General features: G+C 35.7%; 2 protein-coding genes across 2 annotated transcripts; both read left to right on the top strand.

The window, feature by feature from the left end:
• The first annotated feature begins 11,243 nt into the window (after nucleotides 1–11,243).
• On the top strand, nucleotides 11,244–11,948 carry LOC131625604 (uncharacterized). The gene has a single exon (XM_058896451.1). It carries the CDS (start codon nucleotides 11,244–11,246, stop codon nucleotides 11,946–11,948), a length of 705 nt encoding a protein of 234 aa, XP_058752434.1.
• A 58-nt stretch (nucleotides 11,949–12,006) lies between these two features.
• On the top strand, nucleotides 12,007–12,543 carry LOC131625603 (uncharacterized). Its single transcript, XM_058896450.1, has one exon. It carries the CDS (start codon nucleotides 12,007–12,009, stop codon nucleotides 12,541–12,543), a length of 537 nt encoding a protein of 178 aa, XP_058752433.1.
• The last annotated feature ends 12,577 nt before the right edge of the window (nucleotides 12,544–25,120 follow it).

Raw genomic sequence — 25,120 nt, 5'->3', positions numbered from 1 at the left:
GCCAAATAGGGGAGTAGTAATGTCACCCCAGAAGAACAAGTATGTGTAATCAACAATTATGATGCTTATTTTATATTGATTTGTTTGATTTGATTGTGTGTAGTATAGAAGTTTATTTCTGTTATACTTGACAGCTGCTCATGTGGTATGGTTGTAGTGGTAGTATAGCCATGTTATGTGCTTCGATGATTGCCGTAGAAGTAGCAGTAGTTGTGGTTGATGTATGCATACTGATGATAGAAGTAGTGTATGTTGTTTGTGTGGTATGTTGTACTGTATTAGCTCTGATTATATGTGGTTGTGTTTTCTCCTGCAAGTGTTTCTCTGACATGGTGTGAAGGGTTGTTTTAGCCAAAAATTTACCAGAGGGGAAGATTGTAGGTGTTTTCATGTTGGTTGCATTTGTGGTAAAACATACCTGGGTGTTTAATGTCTTAACCAATGTCATGACATGCTTTATATGGTGTTATGCAGGCTGCATATGTTTAAGCTAATACAGGTTTTGAATGTCATGATCGATGTCATGACATCCATGTTTGACAGCAGGAGCTGTTATGTTTTATTATTATATTTCCTGATTTCTCTCAATCTACAATTTAGGAAACATTTTATTCTGTGCTGAATATTTCTCCTAGAAGATTTCATTAACAACACATTCTGTAATAGTCTGATGACGTGTAAATTAGGTTAACTTAGTTAACTCTAATTTGTTTCTTGGAAAGCCCAAGGCCCAAGAGCTGTATATAGGAAGATTGCAATCCTAATTTGGAAGGCAGAGAGATTTGTTAATTGTGAAGAACCGTAGTTCTGTGTCTATGTGTTTTAGTCTCTTGTACTCCAATCAATTGTCTATTGATGATTGTATTGGAATAGGTTGTTTTTGTACTTTGTCACTCGAAGCTTTTAAGCACGAGTGTGTGTCTCTTGATTGAAGCTTTTAAGCAGATCAAGGTGTGTTTTTGAAGTGTTTCTTCTCTCTTTTGATTAATGTCTATATGTAATCACTATTGTGATTGAGGGGGAGTGAGTGGAGACACTTAGGTCTAGGATTAGATTGGAATTGCATTGGGTAGGTCTTAAGTGAGGAGTTGTAAACGGGGGAGTTTAGCTCTGAATTAATACTGCTTATATTGGATTCCCTCCCTGGCTTGGTAGCCCCCAAAGTAGGTATTGTTGTATACCGAACTGGGTGAACACTTTTTTGTGTTCTTTACTGTTTTTATGCTTTTCTATTTTAAAGTATTATTCCGTGTGATTGTGGATGTCATAACATCCAGTACGACATTGTGTGTGAGTTACTAGAATTTTCACTTCAGGCATCTTTTTGGCTTGGCCTTGGGTTAATACTCCTCCTTAAGGATAGGTTTCCTTGGTTGTTTAAAATCATTGATTATCCTGAGGGGGTGTAGGGGAAGTTAGTAGGTGGGAACATAAGTCTCTTGTTTTTGGCTTTAGATGGAGGATGTCTTTCTTCATTCATGAGAAACCAATTATTGTTGATATCCTATCGGTTATCCAAGCCCATGATTTTTCTCTAGAAAAGAAAAAGTGGCTTTGGAAGTTTGTCAAGGATGGTTCTTTCTCGGTTTCCTCTGTTTTCCATTCTCTTTTGGCCTATACAAATCCCTATATTCTTGGTAATTTGCATCTTCCTCAACTTTAGGGTAGTTGGGCATTGAAGCTTCTCTTGGATAAGTTCCCTTATAGAAATGATTTATTCAAGAGGAAGGTGAATGATGATCCAGGTCTTACTTTGTGTTCTTTTTGTGACGATTTTATTTAGATGACTTCTTACCTAGTAGTTATATGTGACTTAGCTAGTACGATCTAGTATGAGATTTTTAGTTGGTTAGGGTGACAGATAGTCCTTTCTAAATAACCATTATTCTTTTCGAGAGGTTTTCTTCCTTGAAAGGTAGGGTGAAATACAGGGAAGTTCGATGGTCTAGCATGTTGTGGTGTGGACCATTTGGAAAACTCAAAATGAGATTGTGTTTTCTGATTCTACAACAAACATGAAAAAAGTACAGGAGAGAAGTATTTTTTTTAGATTGGACATGATTTTTGGGAAAATCATAAGGAACTCGTGTACCTTCACAGACTGACTTTAGAACCATATCCTTCAAATTAACTATTAGCAAATTAAGATATCAGTCAGGTTGAGAGTGTTTTGTTTCTTTTCTTTTTCCTTAACGATTATTGATTTGGTGTTGGTAGTCTAGCGTGCTTGAGTTCTAGCTTGTCTCCTTTGGTGTGCTAATTCTCAGACGGAGCATTTCTAGGAGTTTTGTTCTCTTGTTTTTTTTTTTTGAATACTCCTTGTACCAATTGTTTCTCTTTGTACTCTATTTGAGATCTTCTCATTTCTATTAATATTATATATATATATATATATATATATATATATATATATATATATATATATATATTATTTTTTATGTCATTATAGTCTATTTGATTGAGAGTTTCTTACTAACATGCCATACTTTCAAAAATAAATTTCAAAATGCCACACTTTCAAAATTAAATTTCAAAATGCCACTTACTTTCATAGATTCGTCCATTCATTGGTTGAATCAATACTAAAAAAGTTTTCCTTCATACGTTCGTCCATCCATTGGACGAACGCTTGAAAAATTGCATAAAACTTGTTAAGTCGGTTAAGCAAGATAACAGACTTAACAAGTTCTGATGAACAAACGCTTTAAAAATTACAGAAAACTTGTTAAGACAGTTAAACATGATATCTGACTTAACAAGTGAAGAACCTAAAATTTACACTTGTTAAATCAGGTATCCTTTTTAACCGACTTAACAAGTTCTCTGCAATTTTTCAAGCATTCCTCCAATGCATGGACGAATATGTGAAGGGGAAAAAATTTAGTATTTATTCAACCAATGAATGGATGAACCTATGTAAAAAAATGGCTTTTTTTTTTAAGTGTAACATTTTGGTGTATTATTTTCAATAATGTGGTATATTGGTAAAAAAAATTGATTGAAAACCTCTCAAATTAAAGTTTGGTAGCCCTTAATTTCTTTGATAGGACTCTCCATTTTTGTGGTCGTTGAAATTTCTACATCAAATCATCAAAATTGTATAGTTTCATTCACATCGAATTACCTATTAGAGTATACACGTGTTGTTAGAGTAAACACGTGTCATAGAGAGGGTATTATTGTAACAACACTGTGCTGAGTCAGCACAGTGAGGCTTGAGATAAATAACTCAGCCTGATTCATTGTTGTAACTAATTCACAATTCTGTTATGAATATAGATCTACTTTCTCTCTCTTCTCTCTCTACCTTTCTACTCTAGCTACAATTCTAACATGGTATCAGAGTTTAAGCTCGATCTTCGGCCATGGCTTCCGATGGCGATTCTGAGACCTCGTCCGGTGTAACGCCAGTGACGGCGCCGTTCAATGCGAATAATGCGTTCAAAACCTTTGCGCAACAAATCACTCTGAAACTCGATGAGAAAAACTTCCGATCGTGGAAGCAACAGGTTGAAGGAATTATCTGAACTCACAAACTCCATCGTCTTCTGGTGAATCCTTCCATTCCTCAACGTTATCTCTCTGAAGCGGATCGTGCAAACGATGAAGAAAATCATGCTTACGTTACTTGGGAGAAACAGGATTCGCTCTTGTTCACGTGGCTCCTTACTACACTTTCTGACTTTGTTCTTCCTCGCATAGTGCGTTGTGTGCATTCTCACCAAGTTTGGGATGATATTCACAAATACATGTTTGCGCACACAAACGCAAAATCACGACAACTACGATCGGAGCTCAAGTCGATTACGAAAGGGGAGAAAACCGTTACGGAGTATCTTGCTCGTATTCAACGAATTGTGGATGTGTTGGAGTCAATTGATGATGCGATTTTGCATCGTGATCAAATTGAAGCTATTCTCACACACATCACGGTTCCAACAGACTGCATCCTTCAGCCTCTGTCAGTCCTGAACCAGCCTCACCTTCCAGTCCCATTTCAGTGTCTCAGGGCAGCAACAATACTGATGTCAGCTCCAGCTCTTCTCTTAATTCCTCTTTGGCACCTGGCTCTGCTTCTGACATGTCAGCTGACTCCTCTCCCTTGCCCCCTCTCCATCCTACCAATGTTCATCCCATGATTACCAGGAGGAAAATGGCATAGTGCATCCCAGGCAGCACCCCACCCTTCTTTTCACTGAATTGGAGCCTTCTTCCTATAAAGCTGCCCTCAAAGATCCCCATTGGAAAACTGCCATGATTGCTGAATATCAAGCTCTCATGAACAATAACACCTGGACCTTAACAACTTTTCCTCCTACTAGGAAGGCCATAGGGAACAAGTGGGTGTTCAAGGTAAAGCAAAATCCGGATGGAACTCTTAACAAGTATAAAGCTAGATTGGTTGCCAAGGGTTTCCATCAGCAACAGGGCTTTGATTTTACTGAGACATTCTCACCTATTGTCAAGCCTGTAACAATCAGAATAGTCCTCACCGTAGCTATCTCCAAGAGGTGGCATATCACACAATTGGATGTGAACAATGCCTTTCTCAATGGCACACTTGAGGAGGAAGTATATATGCAACAACCTCCTGGTTTTGAATCCACTAGTGATGCCTCCTTGGTATGCATACTGAATAAGGCCATCTATGGACTTAAACAGGCCACTAGAGCCTGGTTTGAGAAACTGACTTCAGCCGTAAAGGGGTTTGGTTTTTCTTCTAGCAGGTGTGATCCATCTCTTTTTACTCTTGTCACATATTCATATACTATTATTATGCTATTATATGTGGACGATATTATTGTCACAGGTAATTCTGCTGTTCATATCCAAGAGCTGGTCAATAAACGGCACTCTCAGTTTGCCCTTAAACAAGTAGGAACATTGGAGTATTTTCTGGGTATTGAAGTGTCTCATTTGAAGGATGGATCTTTGTTTTTAGCTCAAACTAAATATCTCAAAGATCTACTAATGAAAGCTAATCTTAGTGAGGCTAATGGTGTACCTACCCCTATGATTTCAAGTCTTAAGCTAACTAAACATGGCACTGATCTGCTGCAGGACCCTACCTTCTATAGGTCTATTGTAGGGGCACTGCAGTATGCTACCATTACTAGGCCTGAGATCAGCTGTGCAGTCAACAAAGCCTGCCGATTTCTGTCTAATCCACTTGAAAGCCACTGGGCTGCTGTTAAAAGGATTCTCAGGTACCTTAAAGGATCTCTTCACCATGGGCTACATCTCCAGGCCATTACATCCTTTTCTGATGCTGAATGGGGTGCGGATCCTGATGACCGAAAATCTACCTCAGGTTCCTGTATTTTCCTTGGGCCTAATCTTATTTCTTGGTGGTCCAAGAAGCAGACCCTGGTAGCACGATCTAGCACGGAAGCTGAATACCAGAGTCTTGCCAATTCAGCTGCAGAAGTTTTGTGGATACAATCACTTCTTACTGAGCTAAAAATGCCCTTTACTACACCTGTTCTGCTCTGTGACAACCTTAGAACAGTATCCCTGTCCCACAATCTTATTCTACATGCTAGGACCAAGCATATGGAACTAGACATATTTTTCTTAAGGGAAAAAGTGTTGAGCAAAAACTTGGTTGTGAAACATATTCCGGGATTTGACCAGTATGCTGATTTACTTACCAAGCCCCTCTCCACTCTCAAATTGGTACAACTCAGAAGCAAGTTACAGGTTCTTGATAAGACAACTCTAGGTCAGGGGTGACCTGGGTTTCTAGGGGAGCTATTAGAGTATACACGTGTTGTTAGAGTAAACACGTGTCATAGAGAGGGTAGTACTGTAACAACACTGTGCTGAGTCAGCACAGTGAGGCTTGAGATATATAACTCAGCCTGATTCATTGTTGTAACTAATTCACAATTCTGTTATGAATATAGATCTACTTTCTCTCTCTTCTCTCTCTACCTTTCTACTCTAGCTACGTTTCTAACATTACCATTATATGATCAACTCAATTGTATATGCGGGATTTTTTTTAATAACCACTTTTAAAAAAAATCAGAATTAACAAATATTTCAAAATAATTACACAAATAGCCACTTTTAAAAAAAACACGTTGTTGCCAAGGGGTGGCGACAACACCTATTTTCCATTGATGTCGCCAATGGGCCTGACGACTATGTACAAAAACTGAGTGTTGTCGCCACCCCCTGGCGACAACACCTCCCATATATTTTTTTATTTTTTTAATTTAATTGTTTTTACCTGCATGAAGTGGTCCCGACCGCCTCCTTGGGTGGCGACAACACTTAATTGTGTGCAAATTTTTGCCTATATATAGCAGCCCATTATGCAATCAAGAATCATTATTTTCTCCTCAAATTTTTCCATTTTCACTTCACATTATTGATCATGTCTCGCATAAGGTCGGAGTCATGGCAACGAACATCATCCAGCCGTCCTGTGCCGGAACCGGAATACAAAAGATTTTATGGCCATGTTATTTTTTTCTCCGGTCAAACCCCCTATGTCGGTTATGTTTTGGAACATCCGTACCTTAAACAACCTGAAGCGAACTCTGATGTCACAGTTAGAAGGGGAGTACAGTCCCGGGGAAGAAATCAAAAGGATCCAGAGGCTTAGAACAAGGGTGTCGTTTATGACCGGAGAGATGATACGTTGGTGGGTTGATGTGAAAACCGACCTTGATACTGAACAAATAATGGATGGAATAGATGACATTGTTTTAAACACTGTAATTTCTTAAATTTTAATTGTTTGTTGTGTTATTGTTTTAGTCATTGTGTTGTCTTTTCAAATGTTGCCTTTAGGTAAAATTTTATTTATAGTCGTAGTTTATGTTGGTTGTCATGCGTGTTGTAACTCATCTGATTAATGAAAAAAAAAGTCCATTTCATTGATAAAATAAATTACAAATATCATCGAACCTAAAAACTATGTTGTGGAGCTAGATCCACGATTGGGACATTTGTTCTTATTATGTCATACGTCACGACATATACTACACTTCCTCTGCATTTTTTCAGTGGCGTCCAATTTCGATTTTAATACGCTTGTTGTTTGGTCGAACGCTTTTATTCCGACGCATTAAATCATTGTGCCAAACTGTTCCCCCCTTGTACACAGGCCAATATGCCTCCATCGCTACCACCGAAAAGTAATTGTCGTATACGTTGAGCAACGTTGATACCTTGTAAATTTCTGATACTAATGATAATGCATCAAAGTGAGTATGTGAACATGCTACAATAACATGGGAGCAAGGCATGCGATAGGCTTGAAATTGGCCACAGTCGCACCAACAATCTGGGATTGAGACACGATATTGTTGTCGTGGCAGCCCCTGGTTGTGGTCAATTGGTTCTTTGACACTGAAGGTGTGGCCATGACGGTCGAACTCTATAAATCGATGAGTGTTCCCCTTTGTAGATTCTTGTTGTACATATTTCATGCAGACATCGTTGTATACCTGTTCTGTTTGTAACACTAAATTCCACCGCTTACCTCTTTTGGCGAACAAAGTTGCCATTCGAAAATATGTTGCACTAACCAAAGCAGTTACAGGTATGTTTCGTATGCTTTTGAAAACCCCGTTCATTGATTCCACAAGATTTGTAGTCATGTGGCCCCACCTAGCCCTATCGTCATATGACCTAGTCCATCTCGCTCTGTCAATGCTGTAAATCCACCTCCCCGCATCTGGATTTGACAACGTATTTCACTGCGGTAGTATTGAAATCCAAGTTGGTTTAAGGCATACCCCGCGTTCACCAAATGGTTCTTCAAAAATTTATCTTTGATCTCTCGCATGAAATTTTGTGTGATATGCCTAATACAGTAGACATGCTTAGATGGGGGGTCGTGCCAACCATTTGCCGGATTGTCGTATGCGCTGTCAATAGAAGCGTGTCTGTCCGAAATCAAACAAAGATTAGATTGTGGAGCAACTCTAGCTCGGAGATTCTTTAGAAAGAAACTCCAAGCAGCAGCTATTTCTCCTTCTACCAGAGCAAAGGCTATTGGAAAAATATTGCTGTTTCCATCTTGCGCGACCGCCATCAGCAATGTTCCTTTGTATTTCCCATACAACCAGGTTCCATCAATTTGAATAATCGGCTTGCAAAAATCAAATCCGATGATGCATGGTCGAAACGCCAAGAAAAGTATATGCGGAGTTTCTCAAATGTGCGCATGAAATTATTTTCAATTTTTTATTATTATTATTATTATTATTATTATTATTATTATTATTATTATTATTATTATTATTATTGTTGTTGTTGTTGTTGTTGTTGTTGTTGTTGTTCAATCTAGTCAATTTTAAATTTTTTTATCATTGGGAAATTAATTCCCACAAATAAAAAAATCATTTTTGTGGGAATTTATCAAGTGAGTAAATTCTATTCATCCTCAAATTCATGATTATTAATTTAGGCTACGGTTTTCTTTAATTTTTTTAATTATATCTTTTGATTTTTAGGATTTCATCAATTAATCATTCAAAGTTCAACTTTCTAACGAGGCAAAGTCATCACTAGTTCATTTACTGATTGAGTAAATATCTAATCATCTCAATCATCTTGTTCTTTCATTTGATTTTATTTTTTTTCAACATTATCTTAAACAAATAGCGACACAACATTTAAATTTATTGTTGGTTTGTCTGCTATTTATGTTTTATTGAATATATAATATTTAATAAAAAATTTACAGCTTAAGAAAACTCGATCAATTTGATAAAATTTCACATTTTTTTTAAGTATTTAATTGTTGAGGCAAAAAATTCATCTTTATGATAAAGTTTTAAATGATGAAAGTAAGAATGGGATGATTTGATTGAGTCAGGTGTGTAGTAGGTGTGTAGTGAAGACTTGGACAAATCATTAAAGAAAACGAAGCATTTCATCCATCATTTTCAACCACAAAATTGCTCCATGTTTTTCTTATATTGCCCATATTTTGACATAAAGTTAAGATAGATGTCATAATTGAATTGATTGTGGGGAGGATATGTTGTGTATACATGATACATGTTGTGTGGATGAGTGAAAAAGAATTTAAATTTTTTGGTCTACCATAGACTTTATGATTCATTTGTCGGTGCTAGCCATCACCACCTATATTTTATATGGTTATACTTATATTTAAAATATATCTTAAATAATATAGGTTTTATTTATCATGAAACAACCATGTTTTCTTATATTTTGTTATTGTATGTGATTGTTCCCTCTCATAGATTAGCCACTACTAGCAATCATAAGTTTTATTTTTTTAATTGGAAAAAAACGATTTTAAAAACAACTCTCTCTGCATAATTTTAGTGTCACATATAAAATCCTATCTCTCAAACTAGTAACAAACCCGTGCAGTGACGGATCTAGAACATTTTGTAGTTGATGGCAAGAAAATTTTTAAAGATAAAATTAAATGTTCATAAAATAATTTGATAAATTACAAATGTTTTTTATCTATATTTTATTTTGTGAATGAATTATATTATATTATCAATGCTGATAAGAGTGAAGAAACACAACGCTAATATGATTAGAAGTAAGTTGCGACTTCGAGGCAATTATATTGACAATTATGAGAAGCATGAGAATGGGAGATTATGGATATACTGGGATGACAACAGAATTACCATAGAATATGTGAAGAAAACTGATCAGATGATTCACTGCAAGGTATTGGATACTAATGGGAAGTTTTTGTATTGGTTGACTGCAGTATATGCCCATAACCATTTACACCTGCGGAAGAAGTTATGGCAAGACATTCTGAAACTGTACTCCAAACAGCAAGGGGCATGGATGATTGTTGGAGACTTTAACAATGTGGTTAAAGTTGAAGATAGAATAGGAGGTAATGAGGTGACTGAAAAAGAATACATTGATCTAAATGAAATGATGAATAATGCTGAGTTGTATGAAGTGGAAAGTCAAGGAGATTATTTCACGAGGACGAATAAACAAAAGGAAAATCCTATCTACTCTAGGATAGATAGAGTACTAGCGAATGGTGACTGGATGGAGCAAAATCTAAATGTTACAGTAACGAATATGAATTCGAGTATCTCAGACCACTCTATGGTTGTAATTAATACTCACGAACAGATGCAGTTCAAACACCGTTTCAAGTTTATCAACTGCACAGCTGAACTGGACCGATTCTACGAAACTGTGAGCACCAGCTGGAATGTCCCCTTGAATGGCAAACTGATGGTTGTTGTATGGAAAAAACTCTTAAGACTCCAATCGATCCTTAGGAAATTTGGCAGACCTCTAACTGATATCTCTAAAAACATTGCACAAGCTAGAGATAATCTGGATCATGCACAGGCGGAATTAATCACTGACAGGATGAATGTTAATATAATTGATAGAGTCCGTAACTGTTCTATAGAGCTAATTCGTTGGCAGGATATGGAGGTGAACATGCTGAGACAGAGATCAAAAATTGAATGGCTTCGTTTAAGTGATGGAAACAACAAGTATTTCCACGCAACCATAAAGGCTAGACAACAACATAAATGTATGAAAAATATACCAAAAGCTGATGGTTCCTATCTGAATACCCAACCAGAGCTGGAACATGAAGTACTGGATTTCTATAAAACATTAATGGGGCGTGGTTCCAATGAACTGGAAGGGATTGATACTAGAGCAATGCGTGAGGGTGCCCAACTGAATACCGAGCAGAGGGAAATGCTTATTGTGGCTGTTACGGAAAAGGAGATAATTGCAGCTCTTAAAAGTATTGACAACGACAAATCTCCCGGTATTGACGGATATGGGGCATATTTTTTCAAGAAAACATGGCCTATAATCAGAACTGATGTAATCAAAGCTATTCAAGATTTCTTTGTCAAAGATAGAATTTATAAGGCTACAAATTGTTCCATTGTGACGTTGCTACCCAAACATTATGATGTGAGAGCAATCAAAGACTACAGACCTATTGCATGTTGTAGTACTATTTACAAAATCATATCCAAAATATTAGCAAATAGAATGAACAAGGTTTTGGCTTCTATTGTCGGTCAAAATCAGGCCGCGTTGGTGAAGGGTCAGAATATACACAATGACATCCTCCTCACCTATGAATTGATCAAAGGCTATGGAAGGAAGGGGGTACTCCAAGATGCTTGATGCAAATGGATATCTAAAAAGCATACGATACGGTAGATTGGAATGCGCTGGATAAGATTTTGAATGAAGTGGGTTTCCCTCGAAAATTCACTAAATGGATAATGACAGTTGTGACTACTGTATCCTATCGGTTCAACGTGAAGATGATGATGAGAGCTTTCAACAAGTTTTCCAAGGCAACTGGCCTAGTGGTTAACCCGCTGAAATGTAGATTATACTGCGCTGGCGTTGAAAAAGAAATGAAACAAGATATTCTCAGAGCGACTGGGTTCCCGGAGGGTCAACTGCCGTTCAAGTACCTAGGTGTGCCTGTGACTGGAAAGAAACTAGATACACATCATTACATGTTGCTGATTGACCGTATTGTGGGGAAAATCAAGCACTGGACAGCTCGAATGTTGTTGTACGCAGGCAGATTACAACTTATCAAAAGTGTAACATTTGCGCTAACTAATTACTGGCTGCAATGTTTTCCTTTCCCCAAAAGTGTGCTTCACAAGATTGAATCTATCTGCCGTATTTTATTATGGAAAGGTGGGTTTGAAGGTAGTCGGAAGTTTCCTGTTGCGTGGAAGAAGATATGTAAACAAAAGAGTCATGGTGGTCTCGACGTTATCGACATAGTGGTTTGGAATGAAACCAACCTGATTAGACTGCTGTGGAATTTAAGCGGTAAGGCAGATTCTCTTTGGGTACGTTGGATACAAGCATACTATATGAAAACCAAAAATCTGATGGAGCTTGACGTTAAAAATAACCATACTTGGATTATGAAGGCTATACTTATGCAACGTCAATATGGGTAAAGTTTACAACGTCAATATAGTAGATTGGGAAGACATTTTGAGATGGGAGAAATTCAATATGGGTAAAGTTTACAAGGTGGTGCAAGACTGTGAGTTAAAAGTTGAGTGGAGGAATCTACTATATAAAAACATTGCGCGTCCCCGAGCTTGTTTTATTTTGTGGTTAGCATGCCATGAAAAATTAGCTACGAAAGATCGTTTACACCGGTTTGGGATGATTGATAATGTGAGTTGTTGTTTTTGTTCGGGAATGGAATCACTAAATCACTTATTCTTTGAATGTACTAGTACAAGGGAGATATGGTTGGAAGTCTTGGAGTGGATTCAAATTTGTCACATTCCTGGAGAGTGGCACAATGAGAGGCATTGGATTATCCAACACACAAGAGGAAAGAGTGCAAAAGCTGCTGTTCTAAAAATGGCAATCACGGAAACTATATATGAGATATGGAATATGAGGAATAACAAGAGCTTTGGTAAAAATGTGGGTAACACAAAAATAGGACAGAAAATTATAGACACGCTTATTTATAGAGGATGGAATAACAAGAAGGTTAGGAAGTATATTGCTATCCTAATGATGGGAGGATTATAGGTTCTTTACTTGTGATTTTGCATTTGTTTTTTCCTAGTCTTCCACGAATTGTTGGTTGCTAGATCTTGTTAGATCGCTTGTAATTAATCATTTTTGAAATTAATCAAAGTTCTATTAATTTTCAAAAAAAAATGTTTAAAAAAAAGTAAACATAACATCTTCTTTCCTATGAATTTATTTTTATATTTGTAATTCAATTAATCACAGATTTTGTTAAAATAAACAAAGTTAAAAATTGAAATCCATTGTACTTTTTATTGAAGAAACTTTCACTCTCTTAATTGATAATGGAATTTTTTGAAAAAAAAATATTCGGATATTCTTAATTTTAGGATAATAGCAGAATATTTTATTATTATTTATGATGTTAATAGAATTTTTTTAATAAAATTTCAATAATATATTTTTTAATAATGTTAACTACAATGTTAATCAATTTTTCCATTCAATAAAAAGTTCATAAATATTTTTTTTAAACTTATGAGTTATTAAACAATATAAAATTAATAAAATATTTGACACCTAACCTTTTCAACTATATTTATAAAAATAATATAAAATAGATAATCTAATGTATTTGTTTTAAAACTCATACTAAAAGACTTTTTTTTTAAAATAACCTTAGGTAAAGTATAATTAAAACATATAAGTAGCAGATTGTGTTGTTTTAATTAGTAGGAGCAAGTTTTTATTTTGAAATTGACAAAATCATTAATTAAACACTAAATTAATATACATAATTTAGTATTCATGGTTATTATGCTTGTGGGGGCAAGAGCCCCCAAATCCCACAACATAGATCCGCCCCTGAACCCATGTGTATCTTACCTCTCAAACTAGTAACAAACCCGTGCATACGCACGGGTTCTGGTTTAGTACGCTCATTTGTTTAAATATATATTTATTTTAAATTAAAATCAAAATTTGAATCAAAATTTTTGGATCATAAATAGCATTTTTTGAATATAAAATTATTTAGATCAATAATAAAACTTTTTTTCCGTATACAAATATTATTTACGTTTAAGTATCATTTAGAAAAATATATGGATCAATAGTAAATTTTCGTATATAAAAATATTTAAATTAATAATAGATTTTTTCCCGTATACCATTATTTAATCAAAAAATTTTGGGTCACAAATACAATTTTTCATATATAAAAATATTTAGATCATTAATAGATTTTTTCCATATACAAATATTATTTATGTTTAGGTATCATTTACAAAAATATCTTAAAGAATTGTAAATTTTCGTATATAAAAATATTTAGATCAATAATAGTACTTTTCTCATATACCTTTTTTGAATACAATTTTTTTGGATCATAAACACAATTTTTCATATATAAAAATATTTATATCATTAATAGAATTTTCTCGTATATAAATATTATTTATGTTTAGGTATCATTTACAAAATATCTGAATCAATTGTAAATTTTCATATATAGAAATATTTAGATCAATAATAGTTTTTTTTCCGTATAGTTGTATACATTTTTTGAATAATTTTTTTTTTTGGATCATAAATATCATTTTTCATATATAATAATATTTAGATCATTAATGACATATATTAATATAATAATATTTTGAATCATATAAATTAAAGTTAATGATAACTGACACACACTTTTGTATTTTATCCAATAACACACATTTTCAAGTATATTTTTAAATTCATTTTAATTGAAATATTTTTTTAACTAAAATTATTATAATTTTCTTTAAAAGTATTTTATCTTAAAATAAAAATTATTTCAAATTATATTTCTTCGTTATTAATATTTAGTTATTAAAGTTAATTTTTAAAAATTAAATACTATTTTAAATGTAAATTGATAATCATTTAAAATGATCATAATAAGTTTTTTTATTAAAAAATAATTTATTGAAATATTTTAATTAATAATTTATTATAAATAATAATAATAAAGTAATAAAAAGTGAAAAGTTAAAAGTGAAAAAGTGAAAAGTGAAATGTGAAAAGTGAGTTAGAAAGTGAAAAAGTGAAAAATGAGTTGGAAAAAGTCAACAAAAGACATTTTTTGCCCCTAAAATATTAATTTAGATTAAGATAACAAAAAGGAAATTGAGTATTTTCTAGAACATGTTATTTTCTTATATTATAGATTAGTTTGTTGAGGATATTTTCATGAAAGTCGGATGGAACCTTTAGACTTCTTTTTGAAAGGATTCTTTAGTAGGATCTATGTCCTTTGAGAACAAGTGTTATGGTCTTTACTTTATTTCTATTCAACATAGTAGGTTGGTGGGTGGGTTGACTATAAGAAAGATTATAAATTTGTTTGGGACCTTAGGTGGAAAAGAACTTTTTTTTTCTCTGTTGTGGTTGATAATCTTTTCTATGTGCTTCATAGCTCTTCTCACACTAGATAGAGATAATTGGAAGTGGAATCATAAAATAAATGGTTTTTCTCTATTGATTTTGATTATTGTCTTCAGTTATACCTCCTTATCCCTTCTTTGAGCTCTAATTTGGTTGAAGTTCGACACTCCCCTAACGTGAGTTAGTTGGGACCCTTTTAAGTTTATGGTCTTTTCTTGCCAACTTCTACAAGATAGACTTCATTCTATGGAGAATTTATTCAAACGGGGAGTGATTGTTAATTCTATATAAAACCCTGTAGCGGGGAAAATCTGAGATCGAAGCCATGAGATTGACTCGACTCAATATTTCGTTTAAATCGCCATCGCGCTTTATTGTTTCCAAAGGAAAAGGGAAAAGAACGAAAAAACCCAAAGTTTGTTTTTAAAACAAAAAGAAGAGATCTTAGGTACGGGTGTTGCTTATACAAGGGGAAGGTTTTAAGCACCCTTCATATCTGTGGTATCCCACAGGAACCTTTTTGAAAATCCGTGTGTGTGTGCTAAAAAGGGTTTGTTTTATTTTTTAAAATAAGCTCGGCAAAGCATTAAGCTTTGTGCCTACATACCTCCTCGGTGCAATGGAGAAGTCAGAGCTAATGTAGTTCCTCTTAAAAGGGAAAACGTTTTAAAAACGAATAGAAAAGTTATCATCGTCGGAGAGAAATACTCAGCCATTGATCTTGAGCATGAGAACAAATGAGTTCCTTGCATCGCTAAAGAAAGAAGGGCTCCAACTCGGATAAAATCGACGAGTATGCCACTAGCTCTCTCACGCGGAAAATATCTCATTTTATCAATCAATTTCAAAATCGTGGGGTATCGCCACTCGTTTCGACCATTAGTCGTGTCTAAACTTTTTGAAGAAAAAGGCCACTAAGGGAAAAAGGTATTTTTAAAGAGAGTTTTTGAAAAGGTTGCAAACATAAGAAGGTTTTGTAAAAAGGGAGAAGATTTTGAAAATCTAAGAAGGGGAGGAGATGAAGAGGCTAACCTAGTGCATAAAATAAAAGCTAAGGAAAAGAACGGTCTAACCGAAATAAGAAGTCAACACTTGACATTATGAGTCAAGGTAGATTTCTCATCCTTTGGAATATCAACACTAAACCAACACATTATCACTTGGGATCCAGATGAACTTATTGTCTTTAGCACCACTTTGCATTTAAGCACATTAAAATTCTGACGAAAATCGGGCAAAGTAACGGCTGTTTTCGGGTAAAATCCTTATCTCAATGCCTTGGAATTAACCATCAAGGACTTTTAAGGAAATACCTGCATACACAAACAGACAACAATCCAATTCCAGACAGACAGAACAATCACGGAGTAATAACAGAATAAGGGTCCAGAGGCACTGAGTCCATAAGTGTGAATCTCCAAAATGCTCAGGATAGTAACCAATAATCCGAAAGAGAGCCTTATGTGTTTTTTAGATTTTTGTTGATTATTAGTGTTTTAGCATAAAAGTAAATGTATGGTCCAAGTGGACAAAAAGAAAATAGCGGAAACATAAACAATACGTCCAAATGGACAAAGAGAAAATGGCGGAATGTAAATATGATGAAATGATAAAGTAAAGCATAAAGAAAAATATAAAGAGCAATATAATAAATTGCGGAAATTAAAGTCAATTGTTAGATGTTAAAGATAACCGTCTTGAAACTTGTCAAGTATGTTATCAAAGTTAGTAAGAAAGATCGATGGTGAGTGAAGGATGTTCTCGGATTTAAATTCAATGGACATTTATCAGAAGCTTGATAAAATCATAGCAACTACACGATAAATCTCCATAAGTCTTAAATCAACCGCATATAATTCTCTTCCATATTTGATCTTTTTTATTCGGGACACAAAATATTGCGCTATGTTAAGTAGATCGCCAAGTGATTTATGTAGAAATCACCCTACAACGAGGTCGGTCAAAACTTTATGTGCTAATGCATGCGAGAGAAGCGATATGTAGATCACTCTCCGAAAGCAATACCGCACGAAAAGAAAAATAAGGAGTGATCTAGTCTTTACCAAGAATCCATAGGAATTCTCAAGGCATTAAGACTTTCATCGATCAAAATAAAAAGAAGTAAAAGATGGAACCACATTCAAAAGCTCCTTTCATCCATAATTTCAATCACTTAATTTTGCGAATTTGGATTCTCATCCTATCGACGCCCTAAGTCCATTGAAATTAGAGAGAAATTAGGCCTCTAACTTGTGATTCAAATAAAATATCAAAAGAATGGAGTAGAAGATGAGTTAGAACCAAAAACAAGTTAAAAAAGGCAAAAAAAACACATTCTGCTCAGATGTAAATCGAATTGCACAGAGTGTAAATCGATTTGCATAACTCTGTGTGTCAAATCTGCGCAGTTTTTCAGTTATGTAAATCGATTTACACAACACAGTTTTTCAAAAAAAAAAACAGCAAATTAAGAGAAGAAAACTTGTTTGAACATAAAACCAAACACCATGTGATCTTAGATCAATTTGTGCACGAAAATATATCAAGTAAGCAAGCAAAACTCAGCAATGTAGCACCAAAGGTGCATCAAACATAAACAACAATGGATCACATCTTGGATTATGGAAAGGATCTAGAATTTTACCAAATCTTTCACAAACTTTAAATCTTCTTCAAGAACACACAACCACAAGCCTTGATCTCTCACAATTGATGAAGAGAGTGATGTTTAGATGTAGGTTTAGCTCTAAATTAGTGAGGTTCAAGATGTGACTCACTAATTTTTATGGAAGAAGAAGAGAGCTTTGAGTGAGGGGTTTGGAAGAGGTGAGGAGAGAAAGAGCAAGAGTTTTCTTGGATATCAAAGCTTGAAAAATGAAGAGGGGAATGCCTCAATTTATAGCACTTAGGATTGGGAATTTTTGTGGTTTGGAGTTAGGATTGGAAAATAGAATTAGGCTTGGGAAATGGTTTTGGAGCCAAAAAAGAGATCCAATGGTCTTGATGCAATCACGTGAGGGTTTATGATCAAATGATGTAGGCAATCAATTAAAAGAGCTAAGTCATGCTTCCCATGCTTGCAAATGATGTCAACACTTCCAAAAGATGAAATTTGCCTTCATTTTTCCAAATTCGCACTGGTGCAATCGATTTACACTTTATGCAAATCTATTTACATTGCTGAAAAAGGCAAAATCTGGGGAAAAAACAGTTATGCAAATCGATTGCTGTCTTATGCAAATCGATTTGCACTGATGGCAGAAGCAAATCTTGTGCAGAAAAAGTTGTGTAAATTGATTTACACCTTATGCAAAACAATTTGCACAATGAAATTGTTGAAAAATGCCCTTTTTGGTGGATACTTTGACTTGGTACCTACAAAACACAAACATACAAAAGTACAAGGCAATATGTTTGGTATTTTGGTTAGTAAAACAACATATACAAGAAAAACATTGGCGTTTGATGATTCCTCTTACAGATGAAGTGAGCACAACATCACAAGTAGAGTTCTAAGTCGAAACTTCTTGATTGATGATTGATATGCAAATGATGTGTGATCTTAGGGTCAAAAATTGGGGTATGACAGATGCCCCTATTTAAGTTTCTTCTATCCGGAGATGTGAGGGTTAAAATCCTCATCTCGACGTAATTGAAGAGACTTAAATATAAAACACACAATTTTTGAACCTAAGGTATGATGTGATGCTAATGGATGCATCAAGTATGATTATGAAATTGAGGGAAATATAACACCACTGGGGTGATAAGAAAGGATTCCACTGGGGTAAAAGGTATGTGTTAAAACTGGACTTCACGGGAGAAAGAGACAGTAAACATAAGCTCCCAAGAGTAAAACATGACTGAATTCGGAAAGGACATCCAAGAATGGCACTGGATAGAAAGGATCACGATATTCAAGAATAGCAGTGAATAAAGTGAAGATCACGACATCCAAGAATAGCATTGAATGAAGTGAGAAAATGATATCCAGGAATGGCACCAGATGTCATACCTCAAATTTTGCCCTCCTCTATGCATCTTCAATTGCTCAAAGTTCAAGGGACTGTTCAAAACAACACTCTCCTAATCGAGGGTCTCTCAAAGCTAGGGTTTGCACTTTATCAAATGATTTTGAATTTCTAAGGCCTCAAATGGATCTCAGGGTATCTCACATGTATCAAAGTGTCTCCATGTCAATTATCAAGCTTCAATCCCAAGGATTTCCTGCTCAATGGCTCAGATGACCAATAATCGACTGTGTTGACCCAAAAGTCAACTATAGTCAAAATACAGTCAAACTTCAAGACTTTTGGTCAAAATCAAGTATGTGAGGCCATATCCATCATTTGATCAAAGGTTGATCATGATCCATTAATAAAAACTCAGAGATGAACAAATGCAAAGGTTCAAATTAGGGTTTTTCATAGGAAAAGTCAACTCAACTTTGACTGGCCATAACTTCTACATGGAGTATCAGAAATTCCTCACTCAAAGCCTATTCTCAAGGAAATTTCATCCTCTACAACTTTGATGTTGGGCCCAAGATCAAGAAATTCACCATTTGGGAGATATGGTCAAAGATATTACAGGTCCCTCCAAAAGGTCAACAAAAACACCTTTTAGGTCAAAGCCCATAACTCAAGCATGGAAGCTTCAATTGAGATGAAACCAAAAAGGTCATTTATAGGACTCTTTGAGCTTCCTAAAAAGTATAAGAATGCCTCCATATGATTAAAAATGAGGGAGATACAATGCGCACAAGTTGGTCGATTTTCGAGAAACATGTAAAACCCTAAATGAAGAATTTTGAATTTCTTGACTAATGGGTCTAAGATTTTCACTTCAAGCATGGTCATGACTTTGTATGAGACCTCTAAATCCATACCCACCTTTTTATATTGTTATTTACTATTTATTTGGATTTTTATTCATTTAAATATGAAATAAACTTAGAAAAATCTCAAAAGAAATGGATTAAATCATATGGACTTTCTTTTAATCATACAAAGGTTCAAAAAACACCATAAAGAGGACCAATTTTCGTTCATGGGTAAAGGGGAGGGTTTTAGCCAAATTAAAAGAAAGAAAACTCATGCATATTCATGCAAAATTCCAAGGGATAAAAAATAAAGAATCCAAGCCCATGTTTGACCTAATTTTATCCACATATATATTCTAAAGGGTTTACTAAGAGGGGGAGGGACAAATAAATAGGGTTTTTCAAAGCTTGCAAATATCAAGGAGAACTAGGGCAATAAAGATTTTTCGCCTATGGCTAGTTTCAGAGGATTATAAGCCTTGCATCACGTCTCTGAGAGGACCAGGAGTCGATCCCAATCCCTATGCAAGTTTGTAAGCGGCCGGAACCTCCCCATTCATCATCTCCGTTTTGCCTCTCTTTGCCATTCTTGGATTTCTAAAACCAGGTGTCATGGTTTAATTTCATTCGTATATTACTCTTAATATGTGACATTAGAGCAGGTTTAACGTATAAATCGCGAGCTTTGGCGCAAGAATAGCAAAACGCCATTGTTGAAGCTCCGAATTGCAACACTTGCGTTCTCATACTTGCAGGCATCGTACGGCAAAAATAACATCACCACCGAACTCGCAGCACGTGGTTTACCCGATCTGGGTTGTTTTCCCTTCGCGCAAGGCCTGTTTCCGTCAAGGCGCGTGGTTCGTGTGGCCGGAGAAGGTGACTCCTTCACTGTTCCGGCGGCGGGAGATATTTGCAGGGGAGGTCGTTGCTTGCGTGGCGCGTCCAGGCGGTTTGATTGGAGGGTCAAAGCAAACAGGTTTCTCTCTCCATCTGATTCGCGAGTCAACGAGTCCACGCACGCTTCTCCATTCCTATTGGCTGCGCATGAAGCATCAAGGGCCCACCACTGTCTGAGTTTGATTATGCAATTGATTCAGGTTTGTTTTATATATTTATTATTTTTATTGCGCTAGTCTTACAGCTTGAACATTCAGCAGAGACGGTTGAAGCATGTACTTGGAACCTAAGAGACCTGGGTTCGATCCCCAGGTCATGCGTATTTTCTTGCTATTTTCTCAATTTGTTTGTTAAGATCAATTCCCAAATACTGTGTTGCGCCCCCCCTGGGATCATCATGCACTCTCGGTTCCTCACCGTTGATCTTCTATGATCCGAATCTAACGCCTTCAGATTGAGGAGGTACACCATACACTCCAATAACAGCCACACTGAATCATAGCCTCAAAAACCTAGTAAATTTTAATTAATTATATGTTTTTTAATTAATCCTTTTTTTAATATATTTATTTATATGATAATATTTATTTTTATAAATAAATTAACATGTAATATTTATATTAAAAATTCTAATTTGTTGTTCGTTCCGATTAAATTAATTAATCGCTATGGTCAATAATGAATATTAATTAAAATGTTATTTAATTAAAATATAATTAATTTCTATTCGATTAAATGGTTTCGACTATCTTATTAGTCGCGATGATTAATCTTTCTATTTTTCTTATTCTAATTCGGTATTCTTTTTAATCGGATTAATCGATTACGAGGTGTAACGATACAAATTGATCATTAAAAAATATTTTAATTCGTTATTAGTAATAATCAAATCAATTGATTAAAATTGGTAACGATACAACTACTAATCTGTTAACTATGGCGATCGAATCTATTGATCGTTGCGGTTAATAGTGCGAAATTAAATCAGGGTTGTACGCCCAAATCCTAAAACACTTCTCAAACCTTTTCAAACTACTGGTACCAAACTATGGATCTTCATCCTTATCAATTAGACAATTCAAAAACGCTTTTCAAAGCACAAACAATTTCAAACACCTTCAATTCTAATTCTAAGGCGTACAACCCTGAGCCCGAACTACGTAGACTCTGATCCTCCATAAGGAGGTACGTAGGCACTTGGCAACAAGGCGAGTCCCCTTCCCTAAAATCTCAATTTTCCCCTTATTCACTTCCTTACCTATAAACCTCAACATTTTAGCCATAAACCTTTACCTTAGATTCAAAGCCAATAGGAAAGGGTTGAGGGTGCCTAACACCTTCCCTCGACCTGAATATAGTATCTTACCCTGATCTCTATACTGCGTAGGGTTTCCTATTCGCCCTTCAGAATAGGTGGTGACTCTAAAAGCTAAATTTTTAGGGCAGGTTGCTACAGCTGGCGACTCTGCTGGGGACTAACTTAATAGTAATACTATGCTCCTATAGGTTTTGGCAAGGTTTAGGTTTGGCAAGTTTTTTTTAGGGTTTGGCAAACTTGCCATTTCTAGGGTTTGGGGGAGGTTCATCTTTTAATAAATATTAATTTATTTTTTTTATTTATTTATTTGTTTTTGTTTTTTAAAATGTTTATTTATTTGCCTTAAAATTGTTTAATTATTATATGCATTGCTGTTTTTATGTTGTGTTAAACCCTAAGTGTGGGAGTTAACTTTGAGATCAATAGGGGAGTACGAATCTCCTACGAATCTCATTGATAACTCCACTCGGAGTGGGTTGAGTATTCGGAAATGTCCAAAACGAGGCTTGACTTTGTTGAGGGCAGGACTGGATACTTGGCTGATCTCTCCGAGAACCTACCCCAAAAATTCGAACCTCATGGATAAAATGAGTTGTTCTAAAATCCGAAGAGACAAAAAGTCTCGGAGGCTACGAACGACCCCATGAGACCTTCTAGAACCCCCTATAAAAAGGTTGGCTCCCAAGAGCCGCTACGTCGGACCTATGAACCTAGGACTTTTGTGCTTATGTGCTTATTATTTGTTTGCAATTTATATACTTCGAGTATCTATGCGTTTCAATTTTGCAGGTACCCCTACGTATTCCCTAGCCTATAGGGATCCTATTCTTAAAATCGTGTCCTTCGTACGAAGGACACCTTTGTTAGCATACGTCGATTGGCCTCTCGATGGCCATGAGATCTAGTGACTGTCTCGAACGGTCACCCCGTGCTTACTCCTACGCACTCCCTAGCATGTAGGGATTTTCCTTTTACATCTTTGTATTTTTACAACCACGTGTCCTTCCCACGAAGGACATCTTCATTAACGCATGTCGATTGGACTCTCGATGGCCATGAGATCTAGTGACTGTCTAGAACGGTCATCCCGTGCTTATCCCCGTATACCCCTAACTAGTAGGGTTTGGATTTCCGTTTATACATTTTTCATCCCAAGCCTGTAGGGATTTCTCTTCACCCGATATCGTCCTTAGATAGGATGCGTTCCACATAGAGAGCCTTCCCACGAGGGACAGTTTCGTAAGTACACGCCGAACGACCTCTCGAAGGTCATGAGACTTGGTGACCGTCTTGAACGGTCACCAGCTGCTACTTCCCACGCACTTCCTAATCTATTCCCATTAACGTGTCATAGTATCTAGCTCGCAAATGTTTCATTAGAGTCTAATGTCATCCCTAAATCCGCATAGGTTATCCTTAGGATTATATTTGTTGCATGTCCGCATTGCATTACATATAAGGATTCATAATATACAAAAAAAATAAAAGAGTCTTTTGCATACGCATGCATTTGCATTTTCATGCAGTCATACATACACATTTGCATTTCCATCTTCACCCGCATCCATACTTACCACGCTAGCCGGTTTCCCAAAATTCCCAAAGAAAAGGATCATAGACTATGGAGAAAGGAGGATAAATTATTGAGAAGGATCTTAGTCTTACTAAGTAAAAAAGGGATGCCTTTCGCCATGCCAGCCGCATGTCCATGCCTTGTCATAACAGGATTATAAAAACAATAAAGGTTGTCATCGAGCAAGGATGAGTTCAACAAAGAGTTCCCTCATAGATACACTCAAGATGTATCTAGTCATAAAGGGGTTCATCTTAGAACATATCAAACTTACAAGGATGCTCTACGATAACCTGGAGGCAAGGATTAGTCCAACTGGGGCAAAATCCTAAAACAAAGATGCATAAATACGATGGAGAAAGGTGACGTGTGTTAACTCCACGCCAAGGGGCAAAAGGGTCATAGGCGTTCTCTCTATCAATCTACAAACTCTGGAGGTTACGAATGGTGTGATACTATCCTGATGAAAATCAAAAGAGGTCCAGTCAAAGGAAACTCATGAAGTTCCGATACGACGAAAACCCACCGCTAATGATTTATTCCCAACAGGTTTGACATGCCCAAGGAGAATTCGAGATTACCCTTCACTTCTACAAGTCAATGGACTAAGGAGTAAAACAAAGTCGACGGATTCACAAAGGAGATTGCCCTTAGGATTAATAGGTTTTACCATTTCAAGTTGTAATTTCTACGATCACAAAGTGTTATTTGATGTATAATGTTGTACCTGTCGAATAGTAATTCAATAAAATGATCATGCATGTTTTGAAATCAATTCTTTCGCTCCGCTCTTGCATTACTACGACTTTCCATTTCAAATTATCTTTCAAATCATTAACAAACTTGAGGGAGAATGACGAACACAAATAACTAAGTCCAACTAAACATATGCTTTCAAGGTAAGACCAAGCCGAGGATGTACAGGCATCGTTTCAATCCCCAAACAGTGGAGAAATAAGGATGTTAATCCCTCGTTACCCCCCTCGAGCCAGGAGTTGGAGTTTGTTTCTACTTTTTCAATTAAACCTTGATTTTAACCAGGGGCAGGGTAGATTTCGACTAATTCAACGGTGTATTTTGGTTGTCAAGAGAATCAATCATTTCAAGCACAAGGTTCGAGCAAAGCAAAGGTTCAAGTACATCTTCTTCCTCGCATTCATCCAAGATTGAGGAAGCAATGGAGATAACATTCACAACATCTTCTTCCTCAATACATCATTCAAGATCGAGGAAGTATCAAATTCGAAGCTTACAAATCAAAAACAAACATGGCAGTCACAATATTTAATATTCAACATACAAGGATCAAATATCAAAAGAGCATTCAAAAGAAAAACGCCCGCTAAGTCAAAATGAAAAATCTTAGGAAAATGACTTAGGCAAAATTAGGGCATCCCGATGGATCACATTCAAAGGAATTGATTCATGCAAAAATAAGGGATAAAAGCGAAATACAAAGGATAGTCTTGTGACTGCTAAACCATCAAAGATTCACATCAATGCTTGGGTCTTTACAACATTTTTCATCGGTGCTTGGATCCCTACTAAGGCTTCTGCTCAACATTAAAACTGAAACGATTCTCTTACAAACAAAGCACGTCCATTGGAT

The sequence above is a fragment of the Vicia villosa genome, unplaced genomic scaffold, assembly GCF_029867415.1.
Source record: "Vicia villosa cultivar HV-30 ecotype Madison, WI unplaced genomic scaffold, Vvil1.0 ctg.000227F_1_1, whole genome shotgun sequence".
Lineage (NCBI taxonomy): Eukaryota > Viridiplantae > Streptophyta > Magnoliopsida > Fabales > Fabaceae > Vicia > Vicia villosa.
Note: the sequence above shows the minus strand (reverse complement) of the source record. Positions and strands in the feature narration are given on the sequence as shown.